Source organism: Oncorhynchus masou, chromosome 5 (assembly GCF_036934945.1).
Source record: "Oncorhynchus masou masou isolate Uvic2021 chromosome 5, UVic_Omas_1.1, whole genome shotgun sequence".
NCBI lineage: Eukaryota > Metazoa > Chordata > Actinopteri > Salmoniformes > Salmonidae > Oncorhynchus > Oncorhynchus masou.
Genome location: NC_088216.1, coordinates 1,104,508 through 1,124,716, shown reverse-complemented (window position 1 = coordinate 1,124,716; position 20,209 = coordinate 1,104,508). Strand labels below are relative to the sequence as shown.

The 20,209-nt window shown below is 44.4% G+C and overlaps 1 protein-coding gene across 1 annotated transcript; it reads right to left on the bottom strand.

Annotated features, from left to right (window-relative positions):
• Positions 1–1,338: 1,338 nt before the first annotated feature.
• On the bottom strand, positions 1,339–18,847 carry LOC135530662 (zinc finger protein 625-like). The gene is made up of 2 exons (XM_064958928.1): positions 18,244–18,847; positions 1,339–3,691 (listed from the first exon to the last, which is right to left on the bottom strand). The coding sequence occupies exons 1-2, from the start codon at positions 18,608–18,610 to the stop codon at positions 2,700–2,702; spliced, it is 1,359 nt and encodes a 452-aa protein (XP_064815000.1). The 5' UTR covers positions 18,611–18,847; the 3' UTR covers positions 1,339–2,699.
• Positions 18,848–20,209: the final 1,362 nt, after the last annotated feature.

Here is a 20,209-nt window from a genome sequence, read left to right as displayed (position 1 = left end):
CTAGTAAAATGCATAGCACTCAGAATTTAATACCTAGGATAAGATAAGTAATCCTTCTCACCACCCCCCTTAATGATTTAGATGCACTATTGTAAAGTGGCTGTTCCACTGGATGTCAGAAGGTGAATTCACCAATTTGTAAGTCGCTCTGGATAAGAGCGTCTGCTAAATGACTTAAATGTAAAATGTAATTTAAAGGGTTTTACCAGGTATTGTTCATCCTGATCAGACAGGTTTTTAACATGGGAAGATACATTGGAGATAAACTACGACAACTACTAGAAATAATAGAACACCGTGAAACATCTAAGGAGTCAGGCCTGGTATTTATAGCGGATTTTGAAAAGGCCTTTGATAAAGCAAGACTGGATTTTATATATACGTGCCTGGACTTTTAACATTTTGTTGAGTCTAAAAATCCTACAATGTGATTTTCTGGAAACAAAATTCTCATTTTGTCTGTCATAATTGAAGTGTACATATGATGAAAATTACAGGTCTCTCTCAACTTTTTAAGTGGGAGAACTTGCACAATTGGTGGCTGACTAAATACTTTTTTGCCTAAATGCTAGCTATTAAAATCAGATCAAATAACAACTGTAGTGGCTTCCTTACATATTGACCACAGCCACTGCCCAAACCTGAAGCAGGGTTGTTTCGGACGCGTACAGTCCACATTCAAAGTTCCCAAACGGCAAAAAACATCCAATGAGATCCAGGGACATGGTGCAACAAACAGGTTTATTCTTCTTATATCTAACAACTAAATGATTCTCCAATCAACTTAAAAGCATAGATTACTTGATGTGAAAAATACATAAAACGACCTGTTCATATGTCTGTATGGTGAAAAGACTAGACCGCACCCGCGTCTAGCTAGGACTCCCCTCACCCCGAAGTCACAACGTCCTGCCTTTATCCTATCACTAACACACTGCCCACAGTACAATGAATGGGCGAGAGGGGAGGGGGAGGAGCCAAACTAACAACAACAGTACAATGAATGGGCGAGAGGGGAGGGGAGGAGCCAAAAGAACAACAACAGTACAATGAATGGGCGAGAGGGGAGGGGGAGGAGCCAAAAGAACAACAACAGTACAATGAATGGGCGAGAGGGGAGGGGGAGGAGCCAAAATAACAACAACAGTACAATGAATGGGCGAGAGGGGAGGGGGAGGAGCCAAAAGAACAACAACAGTACAATGAATGGGCGAGAGGGGAGGGGAGGAGCCAAACTAATAACAACAGTACAATGAATAGGCGAGAGGGGAGGGGAGGAGCCAAACTAACAACAACAGTACAATGAATGGGCGAGAGGGGAGGGGGAGGAGCCAAACTAACAACAACAACAGTACAATGAATGGGCGAGAGGGGAGGGGGAGGAGCCAAACTAACAACAACAGTACAATGACTGGGCGAGAGGGGAGGGGGAGGAGCCAAACTAACAACAACAACAGTACAATGAATGGGCGAGAGGGGAGGGGGAGGAGCCAAACTAACAACAACAGTACAATGAATGGGCGAGAGGGGAGGGGGAGGAGCCAAACTAACAACAACATTAGAGGATTAGAAATCCAAGGCTTAAAAAACAAAAAGGTGCCGATGACTCACGTTGTCTCACTGTCTCATTGAAGATAACTTTTCTGGACTCCTAATTATGACAAGTCTACAATATTACGTATTGGACCTTTACAAAAAACAGCTTTTACATGATCCTGTAGTTTACCTGTAAAATGGGCTGATGGTGAAGTGGACATACTTGGTATTCATTTCACAAAATATATATAAATGGTTTGAGTCCTCGATTTGACTTGTTGGGAGATCTGTCGACATCCCTTTGGGCGGGACGCTTGAGCCTGGTTGCTCGTGTGGGTCACTCCGGACGGGAGTCTGCTAGATGACTGAATGTAATGTAAATGTTGAACGGCTTCACTGCAGGTAGATTGTATGTTGTAATACTCCACAAGAAAAAAAAACAAAAAAAACAAAAAAACAATTGCTACTGGTTCCGCAATGTAGTCAGCCTTTATGGCTGACACCGCAAGTCCTGGATTCCTGTTAAGTAGCAATTAGCTGCTAACCATCATGAAAATGGAGCAGACACATGCTAGCAGTGTTAAGTAGCAATTAGCTGCTAACCATCATGAAAATGGAGCAGACAAATGCTAGCAGTGTTAAGTAGCAATTAGCTGCTAACCATCATGAAAATGGAGCAGACACATGCTAGCAGTGTTAAGTAGCAATTAGCTGCTAACCATCATGAAAACGGAGCAGACAAATGCTAGCAGTGTTAAGTAGCAATTAGCTGTTAGCCATCATGAAAATGGAGCAGACACATGCTAGCAGTGTTAAGTAGCAATTAGCTGCTCGCCATCATGAAAATGGAGCAGATAAATGCTAGCAGTGTTAAGTAGCAATTAGCTGCTAGCCATCATGCAAATGGAGCAGACAAATGCTAGCAGTGTTTTATCCACAGCTGGGCACAAATGTTTTTATTGTTAATCTTTTGTTTTTTTATATCCTCTTATGTTTCTTGTGTAGTAAATATTTCAGTTTTTGTTTTCATTGTTTTCTCCTGTGAAGCCCATTGTGTTCCACTCCATGTCTGAAATGTGCTGAATAAATATAGCTTGGTTAGATTTGATGTGAATTTAGGTCATGTGATTGGGAAAATATAGTTCCACAATGGGAACGGTTCTCTAACTGCGTGTGATTCTTTCCACACTGGGACCCATTGTGTGATTTTTCCCCTGTGTGTGTAATTGCGTGTTTTCTTCCCCTGTGTGTTTCCTTTTATGTGATTTTAGATCATGTGATCGTGAATATCTCTTTCCGCACAAGGTGCAATGGTAAAGCTTCTTCCCTGCATGTGTCTTCTCATGCCTCCTCATGTTATCTAACGACCTAAAGAATTTTCCACAATGGGAACAGGGGTAAGGCTTCTCTCCAGAGTGTATTTTCTTGTGTTTGTTCAGGCTCCCTAAATGCAAAAAACACTTTCCACACTGGGAACAACTGTGTGGTTTTTCCCCTGTGTGTGTCCGCTCATGTGCTCTCAGGTCATGTGATCGTAAGAAACTATTTCCACACTGAGAGCAATGGTACGATTTCTCCCCGGTGTGCGTCATCTCATGCTTTCTTAAGTCTGATGATGTTGAAAATCTCTTTCCACAATTGGAGCAGTGGTAAGGCTTTTCTCCTGTGTGTTTCTTCTCGTGATCTTTCAGGTTCCCTAACTTGGTAAAATCCTTACCACACAGGGAGCAATGGTAAGGTTTCTCCCCTGTGTGTGTCCTCTCATGCGTTTTCAGGTTACCCGACAACCTAAAATTCTTTCCACAATGGGAACAGGGGTAAGGCTTCTCTCCAGAGTGTATTCTCTTATGTTTGTTCAGGTTCCCTAAATGGGAAAAAAGCTTTCCACACTGTGAGCAATTGTGAGGTTTTTCGCCTGTGTGTGTCCTCTCATGTGATTTTAGGTCATGTGATCGTGAGAATCTATTTCCACACTGGGAGCATTGGAAGTGCTTTTCTCCTGTGTGTTTCCTTTCATGCTCTTTCAGCTTCCATAACCACTTAAAACTCATATTACACTGGGAGCAGTGGTGTTGCATCGCTGGATTGGGCGTCTCAGGGTCTGGTTCCCCTGAAGGACTCTTTCTGCTGTCAGATGGAGAGTCTGGTCTCTCTCCTGCCAAAGACAAAAGGAGTATTTAGTTAAACAGAGTATTTAGTTAAACAGACAGACCTGACTGAAACCTCCATTATAAAACTGTTTTCCTATGAGGTTTAATCCAGACTAGATCCCTCATTATGAAACACAAAATGTGGATCCTGGATGCTGATTGGTTGATAGCTGTTACTTATTCACGTTAATCCCAGTTAATGGCTGTTAACAGTTCCATTTGAATTATTCCTACACATCCACTGTCCCACAGCCCTCCTGTGACGACCGTCCCACTCTGTCTGCCGTATTCTGTCTTTGTTCTTGTTTCCTTATTAGGATGCCGGTGGGCGGAGTTGGGGAGGGTCGTCAGCTACATGGGAAACACCTGGGCCAGGTGTGTCCCAGGATAAATAGACCTCTTCCACATTCATGGAAGAGACTCTCTCCATGCAGACACCATTGTAGATTGTGTTGTGGTTCTTGGTGGCCTTTTGTTTGTTTGCATTGGCACCTTTCAACACCCTGCATTATCACATTCATGCATGCAAAACACTCACTTACACTACTGATTACTGATTACACACACCATTGTATATTTTCCTTAGTTGCTTTGGTTAATAAATATATATTTTGTTACTCCTATCTCCACGTTGTCTCCCTTTGTTACGGGCTTTGAGCCGGTTCATGACACCTCCCAGAAAATTCATAAACTATTCTCCACTGTCCCACAGCCCTCCCAGGAAATTAATCAACTAATCTCCACTTAATGGCTAATTGTTGGTTTGCTACTAGAATGGTACATAATAGGTTAAGATGGGGCAAGAGTGGTACATAACATGTTAAGTTCCGTGGCCTCCAATTGCTCTTAAATACAAGTAAAACTAAATGCATGCTCTTCAACCGATCGCTACCCGCACCTACCCGCCTGTCCAACATCACTACTCTGGACGGCTCTGATTTAGAATACGTGGACAACTACAAATACTTAGGGGTCTGGTTAGACTGTAAACTCTCCTTCCAGACCCATATCAAACATCTCCAATCCAAAGTTAAATCTAGAATTGGCTTCCTATTTCGCAAACAAAGCATCCTTCACTCATGCTGCCAAACATACCCTTGTAAAACTGACCATCCTACCAATCCTCGACTTTGGCAATGTCCTTTACAAAATAGCCTCCAATACCCTACTCAACAAATTGGATGCAGTCTATCACAGTGCAATCCGTTTTGTCACCAAAGCCCCATATACTACCCACCATTGCGACCTGTACGCTCTCGTTGGCTGGCCCTCGCTTCATACTCGTCGCCAAACCCACTGGCTCCATGTCATCTACAAGACCCTGCTAGGTAAAGTCCCCCCTTATCTCAGCTCGCTGGTCACCATAGCATCTCCCACCTGTAGCACACGCTCCAGCAGGTTTATCTCTCTAATCACCCCCAAAACCAATTCTTTCTTTGGCCGCCTCTCCTTCCAGTTCTCTGCTGCCAATGACTGGAACGAACTACAAAAAGCACTGAAACTGGAAACACTTATCTCCCTCACTAGCTTTAAGCACCAACTGTCAGTGCAGCTCACAGATTACTGCACCTGTACATAGCCCACCTATATTTTAGCCCAAACAATACCTCTTTCCCTACTGTATTTAATTAATTAATTTATTTTGCTCCTTTGCACCCCATTATTTTTATTTCTACTTTGCACATTCTTCCATTGCAAATCTACCATTCCAGTGTTTTACTTGCTATATTGTATTTACTTTGCCACCATGGCCTTTTTTTGCCTTTACCTCCCTTACCTCACCTCATTTGCTCACATCATATATAGACTTGTTTATACTGTATTATTGAATGCATGTTTTTTTTGCTCCATGTGTAACTCTGTGTCGTTGTATGTGTCGAACTGCTTTGCTTTATCTTGGCCAGGTCGCAATTGTAAATGAGAACTTGTTCTCAACTTGCGTACCTTGTTAAATAAAGGTGAAATAAATAAAAAGATGGGGCTAGAATGGTACATAGGGGGTTTCCAAACAAAATCAACTGGAACCTGTTTTATACCATCATTATCAGTTAGAACCTGTTATACCATCATTATCAGTTAGAACCTGTTATACCATCATTATCAGCTGGGTAGCCTAGTGGTTAGAGCGTTGGACTAGTAACCGGAAGGTTGTGAGTTCAAACCCCCGAGCTGACAAGGTACAAATCTGTCGTTCTGCCCCTGAACAGGCAGTTAACCCACTGTTCCCAGGCCGTCATTGAAAATAAGAATGTGTTCTTAACTGACTTGCCGAGTAAAATAAAGAAAAAAATCAGTTAGAACCTGTTTTATACCAATCATTATCAGTTAGAACCTGTTTTATACCAATCATTATCAGTTAGAACCTGTTTTATACCAATCATTATCAGTTAGAACCTGTTTTATACCATCATTATCAGTTAGAACCTGTTTTATACCAATCATTATCAGTTAGAACCTGTTTTATACCATCATTATCAGTTAGAACCTGTTTTATACCAATCATTATCAGTTAGAACCTGTTTTATACCAATCATTATCAGTTAGAACTTGTTTTATACCAATCATTATCAGTTAGAACCTGTTTTATACCAATCATTATCAGTTAGAACCTGTTTTATACCAATCATTATCAGTTAGAACCTGTTTTATACCAATCATTATCAGTTAGAACCTGTTTTATACCAATCATTATCAGTTAGAACTTGTTTTATACCAATCATTATCAGTTAGAACCTGTTTTATACCAATCATTATCAGTTAGAACCTGTTTTATACCAATCATTATCAGTTAGAACCTGTTTTATACCAATCATTATCAGTTAGAACCTGTTTTATACCAATCATTATCAGTTAGAACCTGTTTTATACCATCATAATCAGTTAGAACCTGTTTTATACCATCATTATCAGTTAGAACCTGTTTTACCATCATTATCAGTTAGAACCTGTTTTATACCATCATTATCAGTTAGAACCTGTTTTATACCATCATAATCAGTTAGAACCTGTTTTATACCATCATTATCAGTTAGAACCTGTTTTATACCATCATTATCAGTTAGAACCTGTTTTATACCATCATTATCAGTTAGAACCTGTTTTATACCATCATTATCAGTTAGAACCTGTTTTATACCATCATTATCAGTTAGAACCTGTTTTACCATCATTATCAGTTAGAACCTGTTTTATACCATCATAATCAGTTAGAACCTGTTTTATACCATCATTATCAGTTAGAACCTGTTTTATACCATCATAATCAGTTAGAACCTGTTTTATACCAATCATTATCAGTTAGAACCTGTTTTATACCATCATTATCAGTTAGAACCTGTTTTATACCATCATTATCAGTTAGAACCTGTTTTATACCATCATTATCAGTTAGAACCTGTTTTATACCATCATTATCAGTTAGAACCTGTTTTATACCAATCATTATCAGTTAGAACCTGTTTTATACCAATCATTATCAGTTAGAACCTGTTTTATACCATCATTATCAGTTAGAACCTGTTGTATACAATCATTATCAGTTAGAACCTGTTATACCATCATTATCAGTTGGAACTTGTTGTATACCATCATTATCAGTTAGAACCTGTTTTATACCAATCATTATCAGTTAGAACCTGTTGTATACAATCATTATCAGTTAGAACCTGTTTTATACCATCATTATCAGTTAGAACCTGTTTTACCATCATTATCAGTTAGAACCTGTTTTATACCAATCATTATTAGTTAGAACCTGTTTTATACCAATCATTATCAGTTAGAACCTGTTTTATACCAATCATTATCAGTTAGAACCTGTTTTATACCAATCATTATCAGTTAGAACCTGTTTTATACCATCATTATCAGTTAGAACCTGTTTTATACCAATCATTATCAGTTGGAACCTGTTATACCATCATTATCAGTTGGAACTTGTTGTATACCATCATTATCAGTTAGAACCTGTTGTATACAATCATTATCAGTTAGAATCTGTTATACCATCATTATCAGTTGGAACTTGTTGTATACCATCATTATCAGTTAGAACCTGTTGTATACAATCATTATCAGTTAGAACCTGTTGTACCATCATTATCAGTTAGAACCTGTTGTATACAATCATTATCAGTTAGAACCTGTTATACCATCATTATCAGTTGGAACTTGTTGTATACCATCATTATCAGTTAGAACCTGTTGTATACAATCATTATCAGTTAGAATCTGTTATACCATCATTATCAGTTGGAACTTGTTGTATACCATCATTATCAGTTAGAACCTGTTGTATACAATCATTATCAGTTAGAACCTGTTTTATACAATCATTATCAGTTAGAACCTGTTTTATACCATCATTATCAGTTAGAACCTGTTTTATACCATCATTATCAGTTAGAACCTGTTTTATACCATCATTATCAGTTAGAACCTGTTTTAGTTAGAACCTGACCGGTCTGTGTTACCACCATTACCAACTGGGACCTGGTCTGTGTTTACCATCATTATCAACTGGGACCTGGTCTGTGTTTACCATCATTACCAGCTGGGACCGGTCTGTGTTTACCATCATTACCAACTGGGAACTGGTCTGTGTTTACCATCATTACCAACTGGGACCTGGTCTGTGTTTACCATCATTACCAACTGGGAACTGGTCTGTGTTTACCATCATTATCAACTGGGACCTGGTCTGTGTTTACCATCATTACCAACTGGGACCTGGTCTGTGTTTACCATCATTACCAACTGGGAACTGGTCTGTGTTTACCATCATTACCAACTGGGAACTGGTCTGTGTTTACCATCATTACCAACTGGGAACTGGTCTGTGTTTACCATCATTATCAACTGGGAACTAGTCTGTGTTTACCATCATTACCAACTGGGACCTGATCTGTGTTTACCATCAATACCAACTGGGAACTGGTCTGTGTTTACCATCATTACCAACTGGGACCTGGTCTGTGTTTACCATCATTATCAACTGGGAACTGGTCTGTGTTTACCATCATTATCAACTGGGACCGGTCTGTGTTTACCATCATTACCAACTGGGAACTGGTCTGTGTTTACCATCATTATCAACTGGGAACTGGTCTGTGTTTACCATCATTACCAACTGGGACCGGTCTGTGTTTACCATCATTGCCAACTGGGAACTGGTCTGTGTTTACCATCATTACCAACTGGGACCTGGTCTGTGTTTACCATCATTACCAACTGGGACCGGTCTGTGTTTACCATCATTACCAACTGGGACCGGTATGTGTTTAAAATCATTACCAACTGGGACCGGTCTATGTAGGAAGGACTGGTAGCTGAACCCATAACCATAAAGGACTGGTTTATTATACAGCTGAACCCATACCCATAAAGGACTGGTTTATCCTGTACAGCTGAACCCATAACCATAAAGGACTGGTCTATTATACAGCTGAACCCATACCCATAAAGGACTGGTTTATTATACAGCTGAACCCATAACCATAAAGGACTGGTTTATTATACAGCTGAACCCATAACCATAAAGGACTGGTTTATCCTGTACAGCTGAACCCATAACCATAAAGGACTGGTTTATCCTATACAGCTGAACCCATAACCATTAAGGACTGGTTTATCCTGTATAGCTGAACCCATAACCATAAAGGACTGGTTTATCCTGTATAGCTGAACCCATAACCATTAAGGACTGGTTTATCCTATACAGCTGAACCCATAACCATAAAGGACTGGTTTATTATACAGCTGAACCCATAACCATTAAGGACTGGTTTATTATACAGCTGGACCCATAACCATTAAGGACTGGTTTATCCTATACAGCTGAACCCATAACCATAAAGGACTGGTTTATCCTATACAGCTGAACCCATAACCATAAAGGACTGGTTTATTATACAGCTGAACCCATAACCATAAAGGACTGGTTTATTATACAGCTGAACCCATAACCATTAAGGACTGGTTTATTATACAGCTGAACCCATAACCATTAAGGACTGGTTTATCCTATACAGCTGAACCCATAACCATTAAGGACTGGTTTATCCCATAAAGGAGGACCACTGTCAAAGACAAAATGTCAAAGTAGTGTCGTTCCGTGACATCAATAAATGTGAAGACTGTTATTTTATCAAATCAATTCTGTGTAATTATTATTACGTGATTAAACTAATCATTTAAACTTGAATTAACTAGGAAGTCGGGGGCACCACGGGAAAATGTTTAAAGAGACTATTTCCCAAATCGACTCCCCAGATGTTTTCATATCTTATCAAAACAATCGCTTAACGTACTGTCTCGCATCGGTTCTCATTACTGAACATTGCAAACCTCGGATATCTGCACAAACCCTCGCATAAATAATGAATCAGCGATATACAAATTGGTTTAATTATTTATTTACTAACTAACTAATCCAAGTCACAGAATAACATGAAAACACAGTCACGAGAATTTTCAATCCCAATGATGATAACTCAACTATTTTATAGCTTTGACCAAATCCCCAAGGTTTGTAAGTCCCTGGTTTAAAAATAATTCAGCAAAGTCTCTGCAAAAGGTTAATTCTTTATTCGGAGAGAGCGCTCTGAAGTCAAAAATGAGAACACAGTCATTTTATAACACACACACACACACACACACTACTACACTCATAGTCACTATGGACAAACCAGTCACTATGGACAGACCAGTGAGCTACCAGTCACTATGGACAGACCAGTGAGCTGCCAGTCACTATGGACAGACCAGTCACTATGGACAGACCAGTGAGCTATCAGTCACTATGGACAGACCAGTGAGCTGCCAGTCACTATGGACAGACCAGTGAGCTACCAGTCACGATGGACAGACCAGTCACTATGGACAGACACGTGAGCTGCCAGTCACTATGGACAGACACGTGAGCTGCCAGTCACTATGGACAGACACGTGAGCTGCCAGTCACTATCGACAGACCAGTGAGCTGCCAGTCACTATGGACAGACCAGTCACTATGGACAGACAAGTGAGCTGCCAGTCACTATGGACAGACACGTGAGCTGCCAGTCACTATGGACAGACACGTGAGCTGCCAGTCACTATGGACAGACACGTGAGCTGCCAGTCACTATGGACAGACACGTGAGCTGCCAGTCACTATGGACAGACACGTGAGCTGCCAGTCACTATGGACAGACACGTGAGCTGCCAGTCACTATGGACAGACACGTGAGCTGCCAGTCACTATGGACAGACACGTGAGCTGCCAGTCACTATGGACAGACCAGTCACTATGGACAGACCAGTGAACTGATAGTCACTATGGACAGACCAGTCACTATGGACAGACCAGTGAACTGATAGTCACTATGGACAGACCAGTGAGCTGCCAGTCACTATGGACAAACCAGTCACTATGGACAGACCAGTGAGCTACCAGTCACTATGGACAGACCAGTGAGCTGCCAGTCACTATGGACAGACCAGTCACTATGGACAGACCAGTGAGCTATCAGTCACTATGGACAGACACGTGAGCTGCCAGTCACTATGGACAGACACGTGAGCTGCCAGTCACTTTGGACAGACACGTGAGCTGCCAGTCACTATGGACAGACCAGTCACTATGGACAGACCAGTGAACTGATAGTCACTATGGACAGACCAGTCACTATGGACAGACCAGTGAACTGATAGTCACTATGGACAGACCAGTGAGCTGCCAGTCACTATGGACAAACCAGTCACTATGGACAGACCAGTGAGCTACCAGTCACTATGGACAGACCAGTGAGCTGCCAGTCACTATGGACAGACCAGTCACTATGGACAGACCAGTGAGCTATCAGTCACTATGGACAGACCAGTGAGCTGCCAGTCACTATGGACAGACCAGTGAGCTACCAGTCACGATGGACAGACCAGTCACTATGGACAGACCAGTGAGCTGCCAGTCACTATGGACAGACCAGTGAGCTGCCAGTCACTATGGACAGACCAGTCACTATGGACAGACCAATGAGCTGCCAGTCACTATGGACAGACCAGTGAGCTGCCAGTCACTATGGACAGACCAGTGAGCTACCAGTCACTATGGACAGACCAGTCACTATGGACAGACCAGTGAGCTGCCAGTCACTATGGACAGACCAGTCACTGTGGACAGACCAGTGAGCTGCCAGTCACTATGGACAGACCAGTCACTGTGGACAGACAAGTGAGCTGCCAGTCACTATGGACAGACCAGTCACTATGGACAGACCAGTGAGCTGCCAGTCACTATGGACAGACCAGTCACTATGGACAGACCAGTGAGCTGCCAGTCACTATGGACAGACCAGTCACTATGGACAGACCAGTGAGCTGCCAGTCACTATGGACAGACCAGTGAGCTGCCAGTCACTATGGACAGACCAGTGAGCTGCCAGTCACTATGGACAGACCAGTCACTATGGACAGACCAGTGAGCTACCAGTCACTATGGACAGACCAGTGATCTGCCAGTCACTATGGACAGACCAGTGAGCTGCCAGTCACTATGGACAGACCAGTCACTATGGACAGACCAGTGAGCTGCCAGTCACTATGGACAGACCAGTGAGCTGCCAGTCACTATGGACAGACCAGTCACTATGGACAGACCAGTGAGCTATCAGTCACTATGGATAGACCAGTCACTATGGACAGACCAGTCACTATGGACAGACAAGTGAGCTGCCAGTCACTATGGACAGACCAGTCACTATGGACAGACCAGTCACTATGGACAGACAAGTGAGCTGCCAGTCACTATGGACAGACCAGTGAGCTGCCAGTCACTATGGACAGACCAGTCACTATGGACAGACCAGTGAGCTGCCAGTCACTATGGACAGACAAGTGAGCTGCCAGTCACTATGGACAGACCAGTCACTATGGACAGACCAGTCACTATGGACAGACAAGTGAGCTGCCAGTCACTATGGACAGACCAGTGAGCTGCCAGTCACTATGGACAGACCAGTCACTATGGACAGACCAGTGAGCTGCCAGTCACTATGGACAGACAAGTGAGCTGCCAGTCACTATGGACAGACAAGTGAGCTGCCAGTCACTATGGACAGACAAGTGAGCTGCCAGTCACTATGGACAGACAAGTGAGCTGCCAGTCACTATGGACAGAGCTGCCAGTCACTATGGACAGACCAGTGAGCTGCCAGTCACTATGGACAGACCAGTGAGCTGCCAGTCACTATGGACAGACCAGTGAGCTGCCAGTCACTATGGACAGACACGTGAGCTGCCAGTCACTATGGACAGACACGTGAGCTGCCAGTCACTATGGACAGACCAGTGAGCTGCCAGTCACTATGGACAGACCAGTCACTATGGACAGACAAGTGAGCTGCCAGTCACTATGGACAGACACGTGAGCTGCCAGTCACTATGGACAGACACGTGAGCTGCCAGTCACTATGGACAGACACGTGAGCTGCCAGTCACTATGGACAGACACGTGAGCTGCCAGTCACTATGGACAGACACGTGAGCTGCCAGTCACTATGGACAGACACGTGAGCTGCCAGTCACTATGGACAGACACACGTGAGCTGCCAGTCACTATGGACAGACAGAGCTGCCAGTCACTATGGACAGACACGTGAGCTGCCAGTCACTATGGACAGACCAGTCACTATGGACAGACCAGTGAACTGATAGTCACTATGGACAGACCAGTCACTATGGACAGACCAGTGAACTGATAGTCACTATGGACAGACCAGTGAGCTGCCAGTCACTATGGACAAACCAGTCACTATGGACAGACCAGTGAGCTACCAGTCACTATGGACAGACCAGTGAGCTGCCAGTCACTATGGACAGACCAGTCACTATCGACAGACAAGTGAGCTGCCAGTCACTATGGACAGACCAGTCACTATGGACAGACAAGTGAGCTGCCAGTCACTATGGACAGACCAGTGAGCTGCCAGTCACTATGGACAGACAAGTGAGCTGCCAGTCACTATGGACAGACACGTGAGCTGCCAGTCACTATGGACAGACCAGTGAGCTGCCAGTCACTATGGACAGACCAGTGAGCTGCCAGTCACTATGGACAGACCAGTGAGCTGCCAGTCACTATGGACAGACAAGTGAGCTGCCAGTCACTATGGACAGACACGTGAGCTGCCAGTCACTATGGACAGACACGTGAGCTGCCAGTCACTATGGACAGACCAGTGAGCTGCCAGTCACTATGGACAGACCAGTCACTATGGACAGACAAGTGAGCTGCCAGTCACTATGGACAGACACGTGAGCTGCCAGTCACTATGGACAGACAGAGCTGCCAGTCACTATGGACAGACACGTGAGCTGCCAGTCACTATGGACAGACACGTGAGCTGCCAGTCACTATGGACAGACACGTGAGCTGCCAGTCACTATGGACAGACCAGTCACTATGGACAGACCAGTGAACTGATAGTCACTATGGACAGACCAGTCACTATGGACAGACCAGTGAACTGATAGTCACTATGGACAGACCAGTGAGCTGCCAGTCACTATGGACAGACCAGTCACTATGGACAGACCAGTGAGCTACCAGTCACTATGGACAGACCAGTGAGCTGCCAGTCACTATGGAGAGACCAGTGAGCTGCCAGTCACTATGGACAGACCAGTCACTATCGACAGACAAGTGAGCTGCCAGTCACTATGGACAGACCAGTCACTATGGACAGACCAGTGAGCTATCAGTCACTATGGACAGACCAGTGAGCTGCCAGTCACTATGGACAGACCAGTCACTATCGACAGACAAGTGAGCTGCCAGTCACTATGGACAGACCAGTCACTATGGACAGACAAGTGAGCTGCCAGTCACTATGGACAGACCAGTGAGCTGCCAGTCACTATGGACAGACCAGTCACTATGGACAGACCAGTGAGCTGCCAGTCACTATGGACAGACCAGTGAGCTGCCAGTCACTATGGACAGACCAGTGAGCTGCCAGTCACTATGGACAGACCAGTCACTATGGACAGACCAGTGAGCTACCAGTCACTATGGACAGACCAGTGATCTGCCAGTCACTATGGACAGACCAGTCACTATGGACAGACCAGTGAGCTGCCAGTCACTATGGACAGACCAGTCACTATGGACAGACCAGTCACTATGGACAGACCAGTGAGCTGCCAGTCACTATGGACAGACCAGTCACTATGGACAGACCAGTGAGCTATCAGTCACTATGGATAGACCAGTCACTATGGACAGACCAGTCACTATGGACAGACAAGTGAGCTGCCAGTCACTATGGACAGACCAGTCACTATGGACAGACCAGTCACTATGGACAGACAAGTGAGCTGCCAGTCACTATGGACAGACCAGTGAGCTGCCAGTCACTATGGACAGACCAGTCACTATGGACAGACCAGTGAGCTGCCAGTCACTATGGACAGACAAGTGAGCTGCCAGTCACTATGGACAGACAAGTGAGCTGCCAGTCACTATGGACAGACAAGTGAGCTGCCAGTCACTATGGACAGACAAGTGAGCTGCCAGTCACTATGGACAGACACGTGAGCTGCCAGTCACTATGGACAGACACGTGAGCTGCCAGTCACTATGGACAGACCAGTGAGCTACCAGTCACTATGGACAGACCAGTGAGCTGCCAGTCACTATGGACAGACCAGTGAGCTGCCAGTCACTATGGACAGACAAGTGAGCTGCCAGTCACTATGGACAGACACGTGAGCTGCCAGTCACTATGGACAGACACGTGAGCTGCCAGTCACTATGGACAGACACGTGAGCTGCCAGTCACTATCGACAGACCAGTGAGCTGCCAGTCACTATGGACAGACCAGTCACTATGGACAGACAAGTGAGCTGCCAGTCACTATGGACAGACACGTGAGCTGCCAGTCACTATGGACAGACACGTGAGCTGCCAGTCACTATGGACAGACACGTGAGCTGCCAGTCACTATGGACAGACACGTGAGCTGCCAGTCACTATGGACAGACACGTGAGCTGCCAGTCACTATGGACAGACACGTGAGCTGCCAGTCACTATGGACAGACCAGTGAACTGATAGTCACTATGGACAGACCAGTCACTATGGACAGACCAGTGAACTGATAGTCACTATGGACAGACCAGTGAGCTGCCAGTCACTATGGACAAACCAGTCACTATGGACAGACCAGTGAGCTACCAGTCACTATGGACAGACCAGTGAGCTGCCAGTCACTATGGACAGACCAGTGAACTGATAGTCACTATGGACAGACCAGTCACTATGGACAGACCAGTGAGCTATCAGTCACTATGGACAGACCAGTGAGCTGCCAGTCACTATGGACAGACCAGTCACTATCGACAGACAAGTGAGCTGCCAGTCACTATGGACAGACCAGTCACTATGGACAGACAAGTGAGCTGCCAGTCACTATGGACAGACCAGTGAGCTGCCAGTCACTATGGACAGACCAGTCACTATGGACAGACCAGTGAGCTGCCAGTCACTATGGACAGACCAGTGAGCTGATAGTCACTATGGACAGACCAGTCACTATGGACAGACCAGTGAGCTGCCAGTCACTATGGACAGACCAGTCACTATGGACAGACCAGTGAGCTGCCAGTCACTATGGACAGACCAGTGAGCTGCCAGTCACTATGGACAGACCAGTGAGCTGCCAGTCACTATGGACAGACCAGTGAGCTGCCAGTCACTATGGACAGACCAGTGAGCTGCCAGTCACCATGGACAGACCAGTGAGCTGCCAGTCACCATGGACAGACCAGTGAGCTGCCAGTCACCATCTGAATTAGGCCCACAGAATTAAACCAAGGAGGAGCAGCTTTGAATGTCTGGTGGCTTAACGTTGGGCCCAAGCCAGCTAACTAGCTAACCAGCTTGTTTGTGCAGAGCAGCAACATAATTAAAAAACGCATCCCACCTTTTTGTAGTTAATAAATCCAATGTGAAACGTTTAACTGTAGTGTCCTTATCTATCATAGAAAAAGTGAATCCATTCTTGTCTAATTAAACATCTCTCTCCCTGATTTATGAATCACGCTTGTAAAGTTGTCAGTAGGATTCAGGGTGGTTCCCAAACTGTGGGGCACGACCCCCCCCAGGGGTACGAACGACCCCCCCTAGGGGCATGAGGGGTCGGTTGGGGACTAAAAGTGGTCCTTGTAAATAGAGCTGTATGGTTTGTTAAACTTTGAAATCAATGGTTTCTGTCAGGCAAACATTTTAAGTGAGTCTCAGCACAATTAAATCTAATAATACATATTTATCTTCCAGAGATGATAGTCTATAGTGTTCCATAGCGTTCCATAGTGTTCTATAGGGTTCTATAGCGTTCCATAGTGTTCTATAGGGTTCCATAGCGTTCGATGATAGTATAAAGCACTAAATAAACCTCAGTTAATGCTAAACACAGCTGCTAGAATCTGGACTAGCACTAGAACATTTGATCATATTACTCCAGTGCTAGCCTCCCTGTTAAGGCAAGGGCTGATTTCAAGGTTTTACCGCTAACCTACAAAGCATTACATGGGCTTGCTCCTACCTATCTTTCCGATTTGGTCCAGCCGTACATACCTACACGTACACTACGGTCACAAGACGCATGCCCCCTTACTGTCCCTAGAATGTCTACGCAAACAGCTGGAGGCAGGGCTTTCTCCTAGGGAGCTCCATTTTTATGGAATGGTCTGCCAATCAATGTGAGAGATGCAGACTCTGTCTCAACCTTTAAGTCTTTACTGAAGACTCGTCTCTTCAGTGGGTCATATGATTGAGTGTAGTCTGGCCCAGGGGTGTGAAGGTGAACGGAAAGGCACTGGAGCAACGAACCGTCCTTGCTGTCTCTGCCTGGCCGGTTCCCCTCTTTCCACTGGGATTCTCTGCCTCTCACCCTATTACAGGGGCTGAGTCACTGGCTTACTGGTGCTCTTTAATGCCGTCCCTAGGAGGGGTGCGTCACTTGAGTGGGTTGTGTCACTGATGTGATCTTCCTGTCCTGGTAGTGCTGCTGCTCCAGATTCAACTGTTCTGCCTGCGGCTATGGAACCCTGACCTGTTCACCGGATGTGCTACAGGTCCCAGACCTGCTGTTTTCAACTCTCTAGAGACAGCAGGAGCGGTAGAGATACTCTGAATGACCGGCTATGAAAAGCAAACTGACATTTACTCCTGAGGTGCTGACCTGTTGCACCCTCTACAACCACTGTGATTATTATTATCTGACCCTGCAGGTCATTTTGGAACATTTGAACATCTGTTATAATCTCCACCCGGCACAGCCAGAAGAGGACTGGCCACCCCTCATAGCCTGGTTCCTCTCTAGGTTTCTTCCTAGGGAGTTTTTCCTAGCCACCGTGATTCTACATCTGCATTGCTTGCTGTTTGGGGTTTTAAGCTGGGTTTCTGTCCAGCACTCAGCTGATGTAAAAAGGGCTTAATAAATACATTTGATTTGATTGATTTACGCTTTAATTGGCCGCCCCGTCTATTTGTAGCTTTCACAAAGATATTACTCACTGTTGTTAATCAGATCTCCTGTCTCTTCTTCTTCTTCTTCCAATGTGACAGTAATCTCCCCCACTTCCTTCATTCCAAAAATGTCTTCCTCTTCTTCTTTCACTGTGACAGTCATCTCCTCTTTCTCTTCCTCCTCTTCTTTTACTGTAACATCCTCCTCTTTCACTCTGAACGCGTCTTCATCTTCTGTCAATTTAACTTCTTTCTCTTCTTCTTTCACTGTAACAGCCTCACTCTCTGTTTCTTGTTTTACTGTGACATCCTCTTCTTCCTTCTCCTCGTTCACGACAATGTTCAGCCCCAGAGTTTCTTTCTCCGTCCAGCATTTCTCCTCTTCAGAAGGTGGGGAGTCGTTTAGTGAACTCATGGTTGGGATGTTAGCTAGTTAGCATTAGTGACAAGACTAGCACTGCTAATTTACCCAGCTAGCTAGCTGACTAAAAACAACGTAGATATTTAATGAAATGGTGTAACTAGCTAGTAGATACGACAACTGTGTTTAAAACACAGTCGCTAATATACAACGAAAGCATTTAAAGATCTGCTATGTTGGCTAGAAAGCTACCGAGGTGAATAACTCGCTGCCGTTGTTTGAAGAAGCGTCCCGTCCATTAGATTATACGTCACACCGGCAGAATTGACTGAAACAGTCACATCGCCACCAGGTGGCTGGGAGGGTAACAGTCAAGGGACATTTTTATTTTATTTTGAGACACTTAATTAGATGTTTTATTTATTTATTTTTATTTATTTATATAATATTACTATATTGAGACGTATAAAGAAGAGCATGTGTCGATTAGCGCATATCTTTAATGAGTGAGAATTTAAAACAATTTACTCCTGCACATTTAGAAAATCAAACAAACAGATAATATCCCAATGAGGTAGCTAGGTCCAAACTGCTCCTACACGGTGTAACAGTACTGAGTAGGTCCAAACTGCTCCTACACGGTGTAACAGTACTGAGTAGGTCCAAACTGCTCCGACACGGTGTAACAGTACTGAGTAGGTCCAAACTGCTCCTACACGGTGTAACAGTACTGAGTACGTCCAAACTGCTCCTACACGGTGTAACAGTACTGAGTAGGTCCAAACTGCTCCTACACGGTGTAACAGTACTGAGTAGGTCCAAACTGCTCCGACACGGTGTAACAGTACTGAGTAGGTCCAAACTGCTCCTACACGGTGTAAGAGTACTGAGTAGGTCCAAACTGCTCCGACACGGTGTAACAGTACTGAGTAGGTCCAAACTGCTCCGACACGGTGTAACAGTACTGAGTAGGTCCAAACTGCTCCTACACGGTGTAACAGTACTGAGTAGGTCCAAACTGCTCCTACACGGTGTAACAGTACTGAGTAGGTCCAAACTGCTCCTACACGGTGTAACTGTGCTGAGTAGGTCCAAACTGCTTCTACACGGTGTAACAGTACTGAGCTGTGACCAGTACGGAAAAGAACTAGAACGTTCAATTAAATATTAACGGTGCTGTACTGAGCGACTAGTTGAAAAACAGGGAGGGAGTTGTGGGTTCAAAATGGACCACTGCCTTTAAACTGCATTACTCATTACCCAGGGAAAACTAACCAATGAGATGGGTCGTTCCACATTCTACCAACCCAACAGATGTTTCTACTACAGGGAATATTAACCAATGAGATGGGTCGTTCCACATTCTACCAGCCCAACAGATGTTTCTACTACAGGGAATATTAACCAATGAGGTGGGTCGTTCCACATTCTACCAGCCCAACAGATGTTTCTACTACAGGGAATATTAACCAATGAGGTGGGTTTTTCCACATTCTACCAGCCCAACAGATGTTTCTACTACAGGGAATATTAACCAATGAGGTGGGTTGTTCCACATTCTACCAGCCCAACAGATGTTTCTACTACAGGGAATATTAACCAATGAGGTGGGTTGTTCCACATTCTACCAGCCCAACAGATGTTTCTACTACA